Here is a 17,604-nt window from a genome sequence, read left to right on the forward strand (position 1 = left end):
ATCAGGGATACAGGGGACATACCTAATCATAGTAAAAGCAATATATAGCAAGCCAATTGCCAACATCAGACTAAGTGGAGAGAAATTCAAAGGACTTACACTAAAATCAGGAATGAGACAATGTTGTCCATCCTCTCCATATCTATTCAATATAGTACTTGGAATTCATGCTAGAGCAATAAGACAACTGAAGGAGATCAAGGGGATACAAATTGGAAAGGAAGAGGTCCAAGTATCACTATTTGCAGATGATATGACAGTTTACATAAGTGACCCCCAAATTCTACCAGGGCACTTCTATAGCTGATAAACACCAGCACACATATCTTGTGGCTTGTAACTGCTCCACATTCAGGAGAGCCAATGCCCTTTTCTGGTTTCTGTGCCCACCGCACTGCATTGCACTACATGTACACACACATGCATGCATGCATGTACCCACATGCACACACACAAAATAAAAATGTTCGCTTGGCCTCGTGGTTGTGGGGTTGCAGACCCTTACTCTGTACCTCCAGTCGACAGAGCAAACCGTGTGGTAGAGCAGACCTGGCGGAACAGACTGCTGACCTCATCGCTGGGAAGCGGGAGAGGAAAAGGCGCGCTGGGATGTAAATCAGCTGACAGAGGGACAGCCTTGAGTGCAGAATGTCCAGGGTTCGATGCCTGTGTCACGTAAACAAGATATGGTGCAATACTGTAATCCCAGCAGATGGAAGGTAGAGGCAGAAGACTCACGAGTTGAATGTCATCCTTAGCTACGATGGCAGAGGACAGTGTGGCTACCTGGGTAAGGGGAAGAGCAGCAAAGGTCTTGGCACTTGATTTCAGGTGATGCGAGAACCTCGCACTTGTTCCCAGCCCGCCAGTGGCCACGGTGTCTCAGTAGAAGTGCCCTGTGTGCCAGGCCTTTCTCAGATGGACCTCTGGAGGCCAGTCATTGTCCGAGCTGTGGCTTAGGAGGTAAGGACTGAGTATTGGAAGAGAACAGTACTGAAGAAACTTCTCTTGCTAACTCAGTTACTCATGAAGTTAAGTTTGTTTTGGCATATAGTATTGATATATTTGAATCTGAGTATGTTTAAAGGTGTATTTATAATTAATACATGTTTCAAAGTAGGAATGATTTGCAATTTTTTCACTTTACTTTGAATCAAGATAATTGTGAAGAAAACTACAAACATTAGAAAATGAAATTTAGTGATGTTTATAATATTAAAGGAGCTGCCTTTTGTCCTCTCTTTTAAAGATAATTATGACCTGGAATCTGCGTCTGAATTAGGAGAAGACTTACTGAAGCTTTACGTGAATCAGTGTTGTCCTGACATTGATATTTGTGTTGATGGGAAGAGTTTCAGAGCTCACAGGTAAAGACGTGGATTGATTGGTGCCGGGGCATTGGGTCAGAGAAGAGTGTGTCCTTTGCTGTCTCAGGTTCTCAAGCCACAGTTCCTGCAGATCCCAGGGCCCACAGCAGCTGCTCAGGCCGGAACCTAGCAGAGGAGAGGTGGCCACCAGCTTGGCCTTGTGTCTGCAGGCTCACACATGCACACGTTATAGCCTGAGCAAATCTGTTCGGATCCTCATGAACCTAAGATTTAATCAGATGAAAATGTTGTGCCTAAAATAGGTTCAGAATCCAGTCACAGAAAATGTAGTTAAATGCAGTTTTTCTTTTATAGGCATTGTAGTAATATAATTTCTACACGAATAGTACATATTTTATTGAATGCATTTTGGCTCAAAGTCTGCAGTTCGAAATAGATGATATTCATGAATAGCATTGATTAGGAGATCTGATATTACCTTGTACTTTTAAAAAACATTTTGTTTTACACTGGACTGCTTACATAGCCCAGGCTTTTTAGGTTTCAACTTAAACTCTCTGTTTTTGTCAGGCTTTTTTGATGGTTAAGTAGCTAACATCTACTTAAAAGAAGAAAAAAATTAACAAGAAACACAGATTATCTGTTGGAACTGGAGGGAAAGAAACACATCCAGGTCTTATCTGGGGCTAGAATCTGCCAGAAGTCTGAGAGGGCAGAGTTCTTCCCTCTACATTTCAAGCAGGACGGTTGATAAGAATTTCATGTTTGCTCCTAAGAAGGACAAAGCAGATTTTGTAGGGTGTGTGTGTGTGTGTGTGTGTGTGTGTACATGTTAGGGTACACATGTATGTGTGGGTACTCTACACATCTGTACACATGCATATGGAAACCCATGTTGAGATGAGCTGCCAACTTGATCACTTTCTGCTCTGAGCCGAGGTTTTGGCTGAGTCTGGAACTTGCCGATTGTAGCTAGTCTCCAGGCATCACCGCCTCTGCCTTGGAAGTGCTGGCGCTAGAGATGGAGCTGCAGCTGCCTGACTTTTGCTTTGGTTCTGGAGTTCAGAAACTTTAGTCCTTGTTCTTGTATGGCAAACACTTTATCCACTGAGCATCTCAGCCCAAGAAGCAATGTTCAAGACTCAGTAGCCTTTGGCAGTCGTTTTAGAATACAGGAATGTCTTCCAAACTCAGAAATCCTATTGACTTGGCAGTTAATTAACAGCAACTCACTAACTCTAATTTGGCAGTTTGATTGAGATTGTTTATTACTCAGAATTTGATGTTTCCCCTCTGGAAACATGTACTTTGTAAATATAGATACATGCATATAAATGTTTTTCCTAATTTATGTCATCTTATCATCATGGTCAAAGTCTAGCTATATAGCCCTGGCTGGCCTCAAACTCAAAGTTCTCTGACCTCAGTCTCCTGACTGCTGAGCTAACAGACACACATAACTACTCTTAGCACTTTCCTAATTCTTACAAAATCTGATCCTTATACCATAGTACAGAACTTAATAGAGATTAGAAGCAATATGTTTTCCATGTCATAGGTAATGCATTTCCTAAACCATGGTGTGTGTGCTTGCATATGTGTGCTTGCACGCGCATGCACATGCATTCTTGTGTGTCTGTCGTCTGTCTTTTGCCAACACTTAAGATTTTCTGCCCAGTTTTTTTTTTTTTTTTTTTGTTTTTACGAGACAGGATTTCTCTGTATTGTTTTGGAGGCTGCCGGTACAGCCTGGCCTCGAACTCACAGAGATCCGCCTGCCTCTGCCTCCCGAGTGCTGGGATTAAAGGCGTGCACCACCACCGCCCGGCTCCAATTTTTATTTTGAAGTCCCATTGGCACCAAGGCTCACCTTATGGATTACTAAAGCTATTCCTGTCACAGAGGAGTCAGAGCCCATGGCTGTGACCATCTGCAGTTTGTCTTCAGTGCTCGCTGGCGGCCTCTGCGTGTGCACTGCCTGAGTGGGCCACGAGGTCATTCCAGGAGCTGGAGCAAAGTATTAGGTCTGTGAGCCACCATGTGGGCACTAGGAACTGAACTTGGGTCCTCTGGAAGAGCAGCAAGTGCTCATTACCTCTGAGATACCTCGTCACACCCTCAATATTAGATGTGTACTTTATTACAGGTCTGATTTCATTCATGGTTTGTTTTGTCCGCCTAACAGTAAGAATAAAATCTGAATCAACAGAAAAGCAACTTCCTGGGGATATGTTTTAAAATATGGCTTGTTTCCTACTTTGTTTTGCATATCATGATAGAAATTCTGTATCATGTTATCTTCTCAGCTCAAATTTGAACATTTCTGCTTAGTTCAAGTAATATTATAATATTTGAGGCAAATACCTCAGAAATAACATATTTGTGTACAAGCCATATTTTTCTCTCTGCCCTTATTAATCCACAGTACTCCTGCCCCAATCAGAAGTGAAGAGAGTTTTTTATTCAGGGGTAGCAAGTGACATAAAGCATAAGTCTGGTAGCCGCCTAGGGTCTCATTTGTTAGTTATGCTCTATCTTTCTGGCACGTTCCATGTTCAGTAGCACACCGTGTCTTCTTGTGGAGCACTGCAGCATTATCAGCTTCCTGTCTAAGTTCGCTGATCACCAGATGAATCCCGTCTACATATTGAGCTTTCTGTTTGCTCATATCTCCTCCTGTCCCCTTGAGGTGACCTCCAAACAACAAACACTCTGTTGCTGATCTCCCTTTTAAAATGTCATTTATTTTAATGTTCTGTCAGACAAATTGATTGCTACATTTTTTAAGGCAGTTTATTTTCTGAGTCACGTAATTAAGATTCTATTGCCTTATTGAAAAAGCAAGGTAATGAGTCCTAATTTTATTTCATGACTCTCGGGGTCTGGTATTTTCTTCCTACCAGTGTTTAGTATTATTATGCTAGGTATTCACTGTTGGATTGTGATCTTGTCCAATCCCTTAAGACTAAGAAGTTGTAGAGTATCACAAGGTCAGTGAACTACTCTGGGCCCGGCCACTGTCTGTGCATCTTTGGGTACACTGGCTGAAAGCTTTTTTGGAAGTGGTAGGCTTTAGTAAATTGGGTCTTCCCGAATTTGTGTTCTCCTTTAGCATTTATTCATAGTGGAGAAGTTCTTTCATCTCTTGAATCTCAACTTTTCATTTGTAAAAATAGTAGTAATAATAGTAAGCATAGAATAGCAGGCTGTGTGGACTGAGTCAGATGATGACATAAGCATGCCTGCATGTGGCTGGCATGTGATAATGCTTTGATAGCAAATGTTATTGATCTGTACACCAGATGTCTGCAGAAGCACAGCTCCCCCACTGCAGGCTGCAGATATGAGACAAGACAAAGAAGGTATAAAGTGGACATGTGAGCTTCAGATAGTTACTGTCTGGCTTTTCACAGGACAGATTGACTATCGCCTGTCTTTATAGGATTTGTAGTTGATATAATTATATGTACTTAATGAAATAATTATAAGATGTCACAATTCTGTACAAAAGGAGATTATTAACCTCTTAGTTTTAATTACTTTATTAATTGTGGGTTGTCAACATGGAGACTTAAAGGGTTAAGAGGGAAAATTCCCTGGTCCCACTAGCCCTTGAGGAGGTTGTGAAGGGGAATCTAAAAGCAAAAAGGGGCACTCAGTGCCTGAAACAATGAGTTATGCAGACCGAGGCTCTCCCCGAGCTCTGCTTCAAGCTCCCCAGGGCTCTTTGGAAACCTTGCTGGCCACATTCAGCTGACTGCACATGCCCAGAAGATTGTTTTCCTTCTGTCTGAAGTTTGTACCTTCCAAAAAAATCACTAGGGTTTATTCTCAGGATACCTGTCTCATTGGATTTGTCAATTTGGTGACAAAAATTAACGAATACCATACAATCTAACAATATGTAAAATATACAAAAAGTTATCATTCCAGTGATATCCCATGTGGATGCTTTGAAAAGATACTTAGGGAAGGGGAGGGCCACTTAAAATTGCTGTTGAGTTTAGTTAAGACAGTGTAAGGGCGGAAGAGTGGTACTGAGATCTAGCCTAGTAGTACACCCAGATAAACCCACCAGTGCTTAATCCCTTTGTTCATAATTAGATTCAAGCTGGAAATTATGATGAATGCATGCTTTCATTCTTGCAAGAAAAAAGAGGCCCCAATCAGTGGATTGCCATTTTTAAAGAAAGGTTGATCTTACAGTGAAATGTAAGTGAGGGCCCTTGAGGTCTCTGGACCCAGAGCCCTGTCACTGAGCCACATTCTCTGTCCTGTGAATTCATCTCAGGTAAAGGGTCTGTGGTGTATGCAGCTTGTTTTAAAATCCTGGTAGTTTTGGTTTATCCGCTGTTGTGCTGGCAGATAGGACATTTGTCACACTTTACAATCAGAAGATATTCTCTAGAATACTTGTCAGGAAGTGGGATACGTAATGGTGACGTCTCTAGAGAGAGTTTGCGCTGTCCTGGGGTTGGTCCTGAGTCGGTTGTGGGGAAGTAAGTAAAGCGAGATCTCCTTTTCCCCACCTCCCTCCCTTAAAGCAAGAGTACTTAAAGTCATCTCTAGAGCCCTTTCCTGAGTAATCCAGGCCATTGTTCTGCCTGAACAGTGAATCTGGTTCAGCTAACATTAGGAAGCACTGGACAGCGTTGCACTGAAGCAACAGCAAGGGGAAATGAGGGCATCTGGACAGGCCGGAGGAAGCAGCATTGTCAGTTGAAATTAAATTTAGTCAGAAGAAGAAACAGTCTTTGATATGCTGGAGAATAAAAAGGGTACATCAGAGATTCTTAATATGCCGTGCCATCCAGGGCATCATCTTTTGACCGGAGGCAGATGTCCTAATTAAAAAGGAATCTTTTGAGTTTCTATTTTAAGGTCAGAGTAATCACTTAAGCCTTAGATGCTTTTAATGCTTTATCTGGAAAGAGCCAGCATGCTGAGAGAGTTCACATCTTGTGATGCAGACACAGGATCAGATCAGACTAAGGGAAACGTGCGCAGTGACCACGGGAAACGCAGGGAGGAAGCCAGAGAACCCTGAGGGCGCTTGGGCTCCAGTGCTGGCTTGACCTTGGATGAGGGGAATGGACTGTGTGCTACCCAGTGGCTGCTGTGATGTTGGGGAAGATCCCACAGGGCTCTGGGGAATGTCCAAGCAGAGTCACCCATCAGGAAAGCCCCTGTCTCCCAGAGATTCCAAGGCATTTTCTTATCCCCACTGTGCTTAGTCACTGGCAAGAATGGGTTATGAGAAATTGTCCTCAGGACCAGTGTGGTTTAGGTCCCAGAGTGCTGTTACTGGGGCTATACGTGAGTTACACAGTCATGGTCAAGGGATACACTCTTTAGGATGTCCACATGTAAGTGGGGACACATGCTGCGTCTTTACGAATCTTTACGGTTAGGCTCAGCCAGAGAAACCGTGCAGATGCACTGCTAAAATTCTAATGGTATTTGGTCATGAGGAGTTTCTCAGTGAGTTGGGATGGTGGTACACATCTAATTCCAGCACTCGGATGGCTGAGGCAGGAGGGTCACCAAGTGTTTGCAGCCAGCCCCAACCTGCCTGTTCAAGATAAATCTGGAAAACTCAGAAAAACTGCCCTGCAACAAGCAGTTGTTGGATGAGCACTCACAGACTGTGTCGCTGAGACTGGTGTCGCTAAAGGAAGAGGCATGCCGCACACAGAACAGAGCGGTGCTCACACTTCAATTCAGTGGATGGTTGTAGTCCTGGAACCAACCAGGCTGTCCTCACAGCTCCATCCGTCTGCGCCACCGCTGCTCAGCGAGTGCTCTGCTGGCATTGGTGGTCTCTGTGGACTGGGGTTGGAGTGAAAAGGGAACAAGAGAAAAACTTAACACTTCATCGTATGCAGTTCAGGGGAGAGGTGCTACAGACATAACTTAAACATTTTGCCATTTGACTTTCCACACTTTAGGAAGGAATCATAAACTGTAATGCTTAAAATCTGTTCATTTAGACTCAGTCAAACCTTAAAGTTTGTCATACTTTGTTTTTCTGTTTTGTTTTATTTCTCCACTTGTAAATTGCGTATTTATGTTCTTAGAAAATACTTAAGTATAACAAGGGCACTATAACTAGTGTTTTACTCAACTTGCTTGTTGGTTCTGTATTTTGAGACGGGTCTCATGAGGCAGCGCACGTTGATTTTGATTCTCCTGCTTCAGCTTTCTAGGTGTAGAATTACAGGTGTGTGCTATCAAACTGGCTTTTTTTTTTTTTTGAAACAGGGTTTCTCTGTGTCCAGGTTGCGCTTGAACTCACAGAGATCTGCCTGCCTCTGCCTCCCACGTGCTGGGATTAAAGGCGTGTGTCACCACCTGGCAAGCCTGGCTTTTGAGTTAAGGTTTTAAACAAACGAAATATTTATATATAACTCTGTCTATAATTCGTGTTGCAGGAATTCTGTCAGTGATACAAGAAAGACAAATAACTGTGTTCAAGCAGGGTGGTGAAATGAAAAGTTGGCTAAGAACTCCGCTCACACAGCACAGTGCGTGAATGCTCACCCGCTCTCCTCCTCTCTCTTCAGGGCCATTCTCAGTGCCAGGTCAGGCTACTTCGCTGCCATGTTGAGTGGCTGCTGGGCCGAAAGCTCCCAGGAGTGTGTTACTCTTCAGGGGTAAGTGAGTGTAGTATTTTATGAGGCGCCATGACACACAGTTGTGTGCTCAGTAGAGCCCAACAAAGGACATTTTCTGAAACAAAAGGCAGTAGAGAGCATTTAGAGATAGAGGTCACGTGTCAATACACTCAGGCGATGTAACGGCACCAGGATTGAGTGGCTGGGATAAAACAGGGTGTCACAAAGCGGACACCCACCCAGGCTTTCCTTAGGTTGTAGATACCTGCTGTCTACTTCTCTGATCAATTGTTGTTGCTACCAACCAGATAAATTGATTCCCTTTGTAACAGAGTAATATATATGGGAAAGACCAGGCTGGCCTTGAACACACAGAAGTCCCACAGCCTCTGCCTCCCAAGTGCTGGGATCAAAGGCGTGCACCACCACCCAGCTGGGAAAGATAATTCTGTTATTTTTCTTTTAATTTCAAGCTTGCTTCACATGTCAATCCCAGCTCCCTCTCTCTCCCCTCTGCCCCCCTGCCAGCTCCCCCAGCCCCCCCCCGCCAGCTCCCCCAGGCCCCCACCCAATTCCCACTCCATTCCCCAGGGAGGGTGAGACCCTCCGTGGGGGATCCCCAGAGTCTGGCATTTCGACCAGGTCAGGGCCCAGGTCCTTCCCCAAGAAATCAGGCTGAGAGAACATCCCTCACTGTGGGAGGGGCACCCAAAGTCCATCTGTATATCAGGAACAAACACTGATCCACCACCCAAGGCCCAACAGATTGTCCAGGACTCCTTATTGATACCCACATTCAAGGGTTCTGGATCAGTCCCATGCTATCCTCCCAGTCATCAGGCGGGGGTCCAAGAGCTCCCCCTTATTCAGGTCAGCTGTCTCTGTGGATTTCACCAGCCTTGTCTTGACCCCTTTGCTCTTCATTCCTCCCTCTCTGTCACTGGGTTCCAGGAGTTCAGTTCAATATTTAGCTGTGGGTGTCTGCCTCTGCTTCCATCAGTCACTGGAAGAAGGATCTAGGATAGCATATAAGGTAGTCATCAAACTCATTATTAGGGAGGGCCATTTAAGTGTCTCTAATATTGCTTAGTTTACCAGTTGGTGTCATCCTTGTTCTGAAAATCTCACTAGTGCCAAGTCTCTTCCCAACCTATAATAACCCACTCTATTATGGTATCTCTCATCTTGTTCTCCTCTATTCTTCCCCCGACTTAATCTTCCTGCTCCTGCATGTCCTCCTGTCCCCCTCCCCTCCCCCCATGCTCCCAGTCTGCTCAGGAGATCTTGGCTCATTCCCCTTATCTGGGGTACCATGCATATCTCTCTTAGGGTCCTACCTGATTCCCAGACTTTCTGGCAGTGGGATCGTAGGCTGGTACTCCCCTGAGCCATGTATAAAATCTATATATGAGTACATACCATGTTAGTCTTTTTGTGACTGGGTTACCTCACTCAGGATGGTTTCTAGATTTCAAGATTCCATTGGTTTTTTTTTTCCGCTGAATAGTACTCCACTGTGTAAATGTACCACATTTTCTCTATTCACTCTTCAGTTGAGGGGCATCTAGGTTGCTTCCAGGTTCTGGCTGTTACAAATAATGCTGCTATGAACGTAATGGAACAGACGTCCTTGTAGTATGAATGTGCATCTTTTAGGTATATGCCTAAGAGTGGAATCGCTGGGACTTGTGGTAGACTGATTCCCATTTTCCTGAGGGAAATCTCCATACTGATTTCCAAAGTGGGTGTACAAGTTGGCATTCCCACCAGCAGTGGAGGAGTGCTCCCCTTTCTCCACATCCTCTCCAACATGAACTGTCATTGGAATTTTTTATTTTAACCATTCTGATAGGAGTCAAATGGTATTTCAGAGTTGTTTTGATTTGCATTTCCCTAATGGTTAAGGATGTTGAGCACGTTCTCAAGTGTCTCTCAGCCATTTTAGACTCTATTGAGAATTCTCTATTTAGTTCTGTACTCCACCTTTTAATTGGATCCTTTGGTGTTTTGGACTCTTGTTTTTTGAGTTCTTTGTTAATTTTGGAGATCAGCCCTTTGTCAGATATGGGGTCAGATTCTGTGGGCTGCCTTTTTGTCTTGCTGACTGTGTCCTTTGCCTTACAGAAGCTTCTCAGTTTCAGGAGGTCCCATTTGTTAAGTGTTGATCCCAGTGTCTGTGCTAGTGGTGTTATGTTCAGGAATTGATCTTCTATACCAGTTTGTTACCTCCCACTTTTCTAAGAGGTTCAGTGTGGCTGGATTTATGTTGAGGTCTCTGATCCATTTGGACTTAAGTTTTGTGCATGGCAATAGACATGGATCTATCTGAAGTCTTCTACATGCCAATATCCAGTTATGTCAGCACCATTTGTTGAAGATGCTTTCTTTTTTCCATTGTATAATTTTAGGTTCTTTGTCAAAAATGTTCGTAGGTGTGTGGGTTAATATCAGGGTTTTCAGTTCAATTCCATTGGTGTAACTGTATATTTTTGTGCCAATACCAAGCTGTTTTCAGGACTATAGCTCTATAATAGAGCTTCAAGTCTGAGATGTTGATGCCTCTGGAAGTTCCTTTATTGTATAGGGTTTTTTGTTTTTGTTTTTTGGCTATCCTGGGTGTTTTGTTTTTCCATATGAAGTTGATTATTGTTCTTTCAAGGTCTGTGAAGAATTGTGATGGTATTTTGATGGGGATTGCATTGAATCTATACATTGCTTTTGGCAAGATTGCCATTTTTATTATATTGATCCTACCTATCCAAGAGCATGGGAGATCTTTCTATTTTTCTGGTATCTTCTTTAATTTCTTTCTTTAAGGACTCAAAGTTCTTGCTATACAGCTCTTTGACTTGTTTGGTTAACATTATCCCCAGATATTTAATTTGTTTGGGGCTATTGTAAAGGGTGATGTGTCTCTGATTTCTTCCTCTACCCATTTATCATCTGTATATAATAGGACTACTGATTTTTTTGAGTTAGTCTTGTATCCTGCCACCTTGCTGAAGGTGTTTATCAGCTGTAGGAGTTCCCATGTAGAGTTTATCGGGTCACTTACATAAACTATCATATCATCAGCAAATAGTGAAAGTTTGACCTTTTCCTTTCCTATTGGTATCCCCTTTATCTATCTAGAAAATTGTCCATTTCCTTTAAATTTTTGAATTTTGTGGAGTACAGGTTTTCAAAGTATGGCCTGATGATTCTCTGATTTTCCTTAGTACCCATTGTTATGTCCCCCTTTTCATTTCTGATTTTGTTAATTAGCATGCTCTCTGCTTTTTTGGTTTTGCATAAAGGTTTGTCTATCTTGTTGATTTTCTCAATAAAACAACTCTTTGTTTCATCGATTCATTGCAATGTTTTTCTGGTTTCTACTTTGTTGATTTCAACCCTCAATTTGATTATTTCCTGGCATCTACTTCTCCTGGGTGAATTTGCTTATTTTTGTTCTAGAGCTTTCAGTTATGCTGTTAATTCTCTAGTGTGACTATTCTCCAATTTCTTCATGTAAGCACTTAGTGCTGTGAACTTTCCTCTCAGCACTACTTTCAAAGTCTCCCATAAGTTTGGGTATGTTGTGTCTTCATTCTCATTGAATTCCACAAAGTCTTTAATTTCCTTTATTTCTTCCTTTTATGTGTGATTTGAGCTTTATTAATGTTTCTTTACGAATTTGGGTGACTTTGTATTGGGGCATAGATGTTCAGAATTGAGACTTAATCTTGTTGGACTTTTCCTGTGATGAATATGAAATGTCCTTCTTCATCTATTTTGATTGATTTTAGTTTGAAGTCTAATTTGTTAGATATTAGGATTGCTACACCAGCTTGTTTCTTGGATCCATTTGATTAGAAAATCTTTTCCCAACCCTTTACTCTGAGGTAACGTCTGTCTTTGACATTGAGATGTGTTTCTTGTAAGCAACAGAAGGATGGGTTCTGTCTTCGTATCCATTCTGCTAGTCTGGGTCTTTTTATAGGCAAGTTGAGACCGGTGACATTGACGGATATTAATGACCACTGATTGTTGATTCTTGTTTGTTTTGGATTTATTGGTGGTAGTGTTATTGTATGTGGATTCCCTTCCCCACCTCCCTTTTTCCCTTGGTGTTTGGTAAAGTGAGTTTATCTATTGCCTATTTTTTTGTGAGTGTAGTTATCTTCGTTGGGTTGAAGTTTTCCTTCTAATGAAGGACCTAAGGTAATCAGGTCCAACCTATCACGACGTCCTGAGCTCAATAACCAGACAGTTGAATGCAAACTGCAAGAGGTTTATTGTTCACACAGGCTGCCTCCAGCAGCCTTAGCTAGCTGAGTGTGCCGGGCTTTAAGACAGTTTTCTTTTTATATACATAATCTTGGCAAGCAATAGGGGTATTGCAAAAAGTGCAGGTATAATTTAACCTTCCTGGAGAAACCACAAGGTCAAAATTAAGCTTATCTCAACAGTCTGGTGGATTCATGCATCAGCACTCTGGACCAGATGTTCTTTTCGATCTGACCTTGTTCCCTGCCTAGGGGACCTTGGGGAATGTCACGTCTGCTGCGCGGCCTGTGTCCGAGAACGTGCGGAGGGTGTCGGGTATTGAAAACACAGAGACTCGTTCAATGATATAAAGAGAACTTTAAACAGGCTCCAAAAAGGTTCAAGAAAACCTCCTAAGAAAAGCTCCCACCAGAGAAGCTTCTGCTCTCTCCTCTACCCTCGCTGGTTCTCTCTGACCCCAGAGGTGGATGTGTGTGGGTTTTTGAAGGTGCGGTTAGTCTCTGGACAAGGTCGAGGTCAGGGCAGTTTCCGTGGGAAGGCCTTTCCCAGGAACTTATTGTATCATTTTTAGTAAACATGTTTTTACTAAACATTGTCTTACAGCTGCCTACTCCCAGGCAGAAGGGGAAGTGGCCAGGAACTTATTGTATCGTTTTTAGTAAATATGTTTTTACTAAACATTGTCTTACAGCTGCCTACTCCCAGGCAGAAGGGGAAGTGGGTCTCTGCTCAAGGTCTGGTGTTCCCACAATTCACCCCTTTTTATTTTCAAATGAGGCACTCCTGGCTTAGGTCAAGTAGGGTCACCCTCCCTTTCCCGTCTTTGGGGGACCTTGAACCCCTGTTTTAGGTGGGAGGGGTCTTCCCCACAGGTTGCCCGTCATCGGAGATACCCCAACCTTAAATCATCTGTAACTAACCTTTATGGCTATCGGGATTGCCATGGGCTAAGCTAAGCAATACTTGGTTACGGATCTCTTGTCTCTGGAACAAGGCACGTTTGAGCTCGGCATAAAGCCAGAATGCCTACCGCCACTGCCACCATTTCCAGGACCCCCATTGACATAGCGCCTCTCCATTACCATACCCATCACCAGATCTGGGCCATAACATTCTACCAGCCTTTGTCTATTACAAGGGTAACCCGCATGTGATTTACATTTACAATTTGATAAAGTTTCCAATCGTTTTAAGATCTGCTCAGGAAAGCATTTAGAAAGTGTACTTGCACAGATACATTAGGTACAATCATTGATGTTACACATGTAGCATTACGAAAAATATGAACAATAGTTGTCGCATTAGGACAAGTTGCATTTCTCCAGAAAAATACACTGGCCTAGTCGTGATTTCAGAAACAGGAACCATCAAGTCTGATATTTCAAGTGACCATGTCCTGTTCAAATACTGAAAAGAGGCTTTTGCCACTCATCATAGTCCAGACCAATGTCCAAATATTTTAAATGGGTCCTTTTTTCCCCTAAAGGGAAAACTGGCAAAATGAATTCTGTTGTTTTAAGGTGTGTCAAGGGCAGACAGTTAGTCTTTCCAGTTCTCTGTTGGCTTTAGGATGAAAACTCACGGGTCCGGAAGGTTAATGCAGCAGGTCTGTTGAGAAACTGGAAATCTCGAACTGACTGTTTTCTTTCTTTCTTGGGCTGTAGATTCGATGACATCAAGGGTCAGGAACACTGATTTAGGAGATCTCACTCAAACTGGCTTAGGTAGGCTCCCATGGTCTCAGGTCCAGTTTTTCTCTGCTCCATGCATCTCACTAAATGGTCTGACAGTTGTCGAAGCTTTATTCTTTTCCTGCAAGAAAACACAAACATGCCCTCGACCCCAAATTAGGGTCTTCTCCACTGTCTAGTGTATGGATGTCTCCATTTGACCTGAGCAATGGTTGCTCAAGTTCCATCATGCCAGAATCTGTCTGAAGCTCACTGGCATTCACATTATAAAATTTTTAAATGAGGAGTGTATTATTTGATGAGTCATGTGGGGACTGGGGGCATTATTCCCCCTTTTTATTTTCTAAAAAAGTTTTCTTTTTGAACTGTTGAAGCTGGACCATAACAGTAGAAGGATTTGTCTACCCTCCTTGGTTAACTATCTAGGTAAATTGGGCTTACTAAATAACTTTTGAAAATTATTTGAAGTCTGTGAGTAGTCTTTCCCAATCTAACCTGTAGAACTCTCACTAGCTGACAAGGCCTCATTTGTATCTTAAATTTTTCTGTTAAAACATTAACAGACTGGCTGGATGTTCCTTTTGGCTATATTTAACGCAATCTAGGTAGCTTCTTAACTATTTTTGAAGGGATTTAAGTATCCTTTTAATCATATAAGCAGTTCACACTCACACATTTGCAATCACATTTCATACATACCGGTGTGGCCACACCATACATTTAGAACATACATGCATCTTTTAGTCATCCTTTTTCCCTAGGTCATGATTAGTCTGTTGCAATGAAGCTTCCTTAATTGAAATCTATGTAAAAGAACAACTCCAGCCAATCCTTGAACTAAAAGGGTTAAAAAGTCCTGTATGTTCTTTATCATTCCTCCATTTGAGTTACAGTCATGGGGTACAGCCGTACCTACTCCTTGTAACTCTGTAGATGCAAGGTGGAGAGGCCAGGCTTTTGGCCAAAAGTTTTTAGAGATGACTCACAAAATAGAACTTAAATGTAAACAAAAATTTCCATTCCATATACCTTTGTCTTTTTCTTTTACTTAATACCAGTACCTCCTTATTAACTGTTACCAATTTTTAATTTACTCACTTTTAATCCATCCTCCAACTGAGGGTGATCTCTCAGGTTTCCCTTTTTTTCCTGACCTTGGTGTCAGGCGAAGGCCTGGAGATTTAATCCGGTACCCCTAGCTTGGTACCCCTTTTTAACACATCCGCATAGCCTTACTGGCCAGCCTTTTAGATCTCTCAGTTTTTCTCAAAAATGACCAAAACCCTTCCTATCCCCTGGGGCCCTGGTCTCCAAAGGGAGGGATGCCACAGGGCAAACCTCTCCCTGTTTTAGTTTACCTAGTTCCCTCCCCGGGCTCCAGCCCCTCCCTTGCATCATCTGGGGGCCCCTGCTTTTGGACTTGGGTGCCTGAGTGGTGAGGACCACTCCCATTTCTTGTATGAGGTCCCGTCCCCAGAGGTTAATAGGGAGGCCAGGCAAAACATATGGCTGGAAAAGCCCTGTGTGACCTTTAGAGTCTTGCCACTTTAAGATTCTGAGGCTTTTTTGGGGCACAGCCTGTCCTATTCCCTGGAGGGTCACTGTCCCTTCCTCTTTCGGCCAGGCGGGGGGCCAGAATTTATCTGAGAGGACAGAGAAATCTGCCCCAGAATCTAAGACGCCCCTAAAGGACTTGCCTTCTATCTTTAATGTAAGCTGGGGGCGGTTCTCCATAGTGGCTACCCAAAATGTTGCCGGGCCGGTACTTTTAAAACCTTGGTTGCCCCTTTTCTCTTTAATTTTTCTAGCCTCACAAGGAGCTGTAGGGAGAAGGAGTATCTGAGCAATCCGTTCTCCTGCAGGGATGGCAACAACCCCACTGCCCACTGATGTCATTATTTTAATCTCCCCCTCACTATCCTGGTCTATAACACCGGGGTGTACCTGGATGCCTCGAAGAATAGTACTGGACCGTCCCAAGAGTAGTCCAACCGTGCCTGGGGGCATTGGCCCATGCACCCCAGTAGGGAGGGCCTGGATCCCCATTTCCGGTGTTAGGATTGCCCGGGCAGAGGGAGCAAGGTCCAGTCCTGCACTCCCCGAGGTGGCTCTAAGGAGGTCTGAGATATGAAGGGGTTGCTCTGGGGGAGAAAATGAGTCCTGCCACTGCCCAGAGCAGGGGTCATTGCCCCGTACACATTGGTTTTGGGGCCCTGGGGCGGGGCCCTCCTCCCGTTTCCCTGATTATTATTAGCAGAAAGGAAATTTCCCTCCCTGTCAGTTTTAGAGTAGCAGTTATTGGCCCAATGATATCCCCTTCGACAACGGGGGCATAAACCAGGTCTCTTGAGACCCGTAGTACTATTTTGAGGGCACTCTCTACGGAAGTGTCCCTCCCTACGGCAGCTAAAACATGTTTTTCTCCCTCCCAGAGTAGGTCTTTCTTTCCCCACTTGGGGCCGAATAGCAGCAGCTAACACTTGGCCCTGGATGAAGTTCCCATCAATGTCCCTACAGATCCAGATATAGTCATTTAGACTTTTATTGCGATAGGGGTGAAGGGCTTCCTTACAATATTTATTTGCATTTTCAAATGTCATCTGCTTTATGACTGGCATCGCAGGCCCAATGCCCCCAAATAGTCTTTCTGCTACCTGACTGAGACGGTCTACGAAGTCTTGAAAAGGTTCAGAAGGTCCTTGAAGGATTTTGGACAGATGATCCCCTCCTTCCTTGGAAGGCAATGCTTTTCAAGCCCCTTGGGCCGCTGCTGTCACTTGGGCATAGACTGCGATGTCATATTGCATTTACTGCTGAATGGTGGCATATTGACCACTCCCTGTAAGCATCTCCACATTTCTCTGGGGCTGTCCGGCCGGTGTATTTCTTTGGGCTGTCTGGCTGCATCTTTCCTGAAACTTACCTCTCCAAATCAAATAATCTCCCCCCGACAGAGCTGTTCTGCAAAGCTGCTGCCAATCGCCAGGTGTCAAATTAAGAGACGCAAAAGATTTCATTAAGGAAAGTGTAAAGGGAGCCTGTGCTCCATAATTTAAAGTTGCCTCTTTAAGTTGTTTTATATCCTTAAAATTTAAAGGGTTATGATGCCGAATGACCTGTCCAGAATTGTTCGGATCTGGAACTTCCATTACTGGGGCCACCACCGGGCAGCATTGGACCCCTCCTCTGGGTCTTCCCTCCAGGTCTGAGAAGGACTGTGTTATCTCATAGGAGGAGTCCCTTTTTTCAGAGTATGGGGAAGGGTTTCTCTCCCTGTCCTGTCTTTCCTTAAGTAGAATCTTTTTTAGTTCTTTTTTAAGGGCCGCGATCTCAGCAAGTAACTGTTCCTTTTCAGACTGTGACAAGTCTGAGTCTGAGCTACTTCCATTTTCTAGGTCTGATAGAGAAGGATATAACCGATTCTGACCGGAGTCCTTCTTTTTGGGTCGCGCCCGGAGATGTCTACCCGTTTTTTTGTTGTTACTAAGAGACTCCTCCTCTTCCTCACTAACAATGGAGCCTCTAGTTTCAGTCACAGTCTCTTTATCATCACTCTCTGCCCCTGAACTCAAGGAGGCTTGAGTCTCAGTCTCTTGTAACTCTAAAAAAGTCTCTTTTGTGTCCTGAACTACCTGGTGGTGACGAACCTTATCTGTCAAAAGTGCTCCCCTCACTAATCTCCATAAGGAGAATGTCGTAGGGGGC

General features: G+C 43.6%; 1 protein-coding gene across 2 annotated transcripts in view; it reads left to right on the plus strand.

Annotated features, from left to right (window-relative positions):
- The window catches only part of Btbd8 (BTB domain containing 8), a 67,070-nt gene that overhangs the window by 16,867 nt on the left and 32,599 nt on the right, over positions 1-17,604 (plus strand). Inside the window, exons 4-5 of one of the 2 annotated variants that reach the window (XM_040733456.1) lie at positions 1,250-1,367; positions 7,892-7,981. In XM_040733456.1, the coding sequence (XP_040589390.1) occupies positions 1,250-1,367; positions 7,892-7,981 (208 nt within the window). The remainder of the gene's footprint in view (positions 1-1,249; positions 1,368-7,891; positions 7,982-17,604) is intronic. The other variant, XM_040733457.1, reaches the window with a different exon arrangement.

This window comes from Mesocricetus auratus, unplaced genomic scaffold (assembly GCF_017639785.1).
Source record: "Mesocricetus auratus isolate SY011 unplaced genomic scaffold, BCM_Maur_2.0 Super-Scaffold_100031, whole genome shotgun sequence".
NCBI classification, from domain to species: domain Eukaryota; kingdom Metazoa; phylum Chordata; class Mammalia; order Rodentia; family Cricetidae; genus Mesocricetus; species Mesocricetus auratus.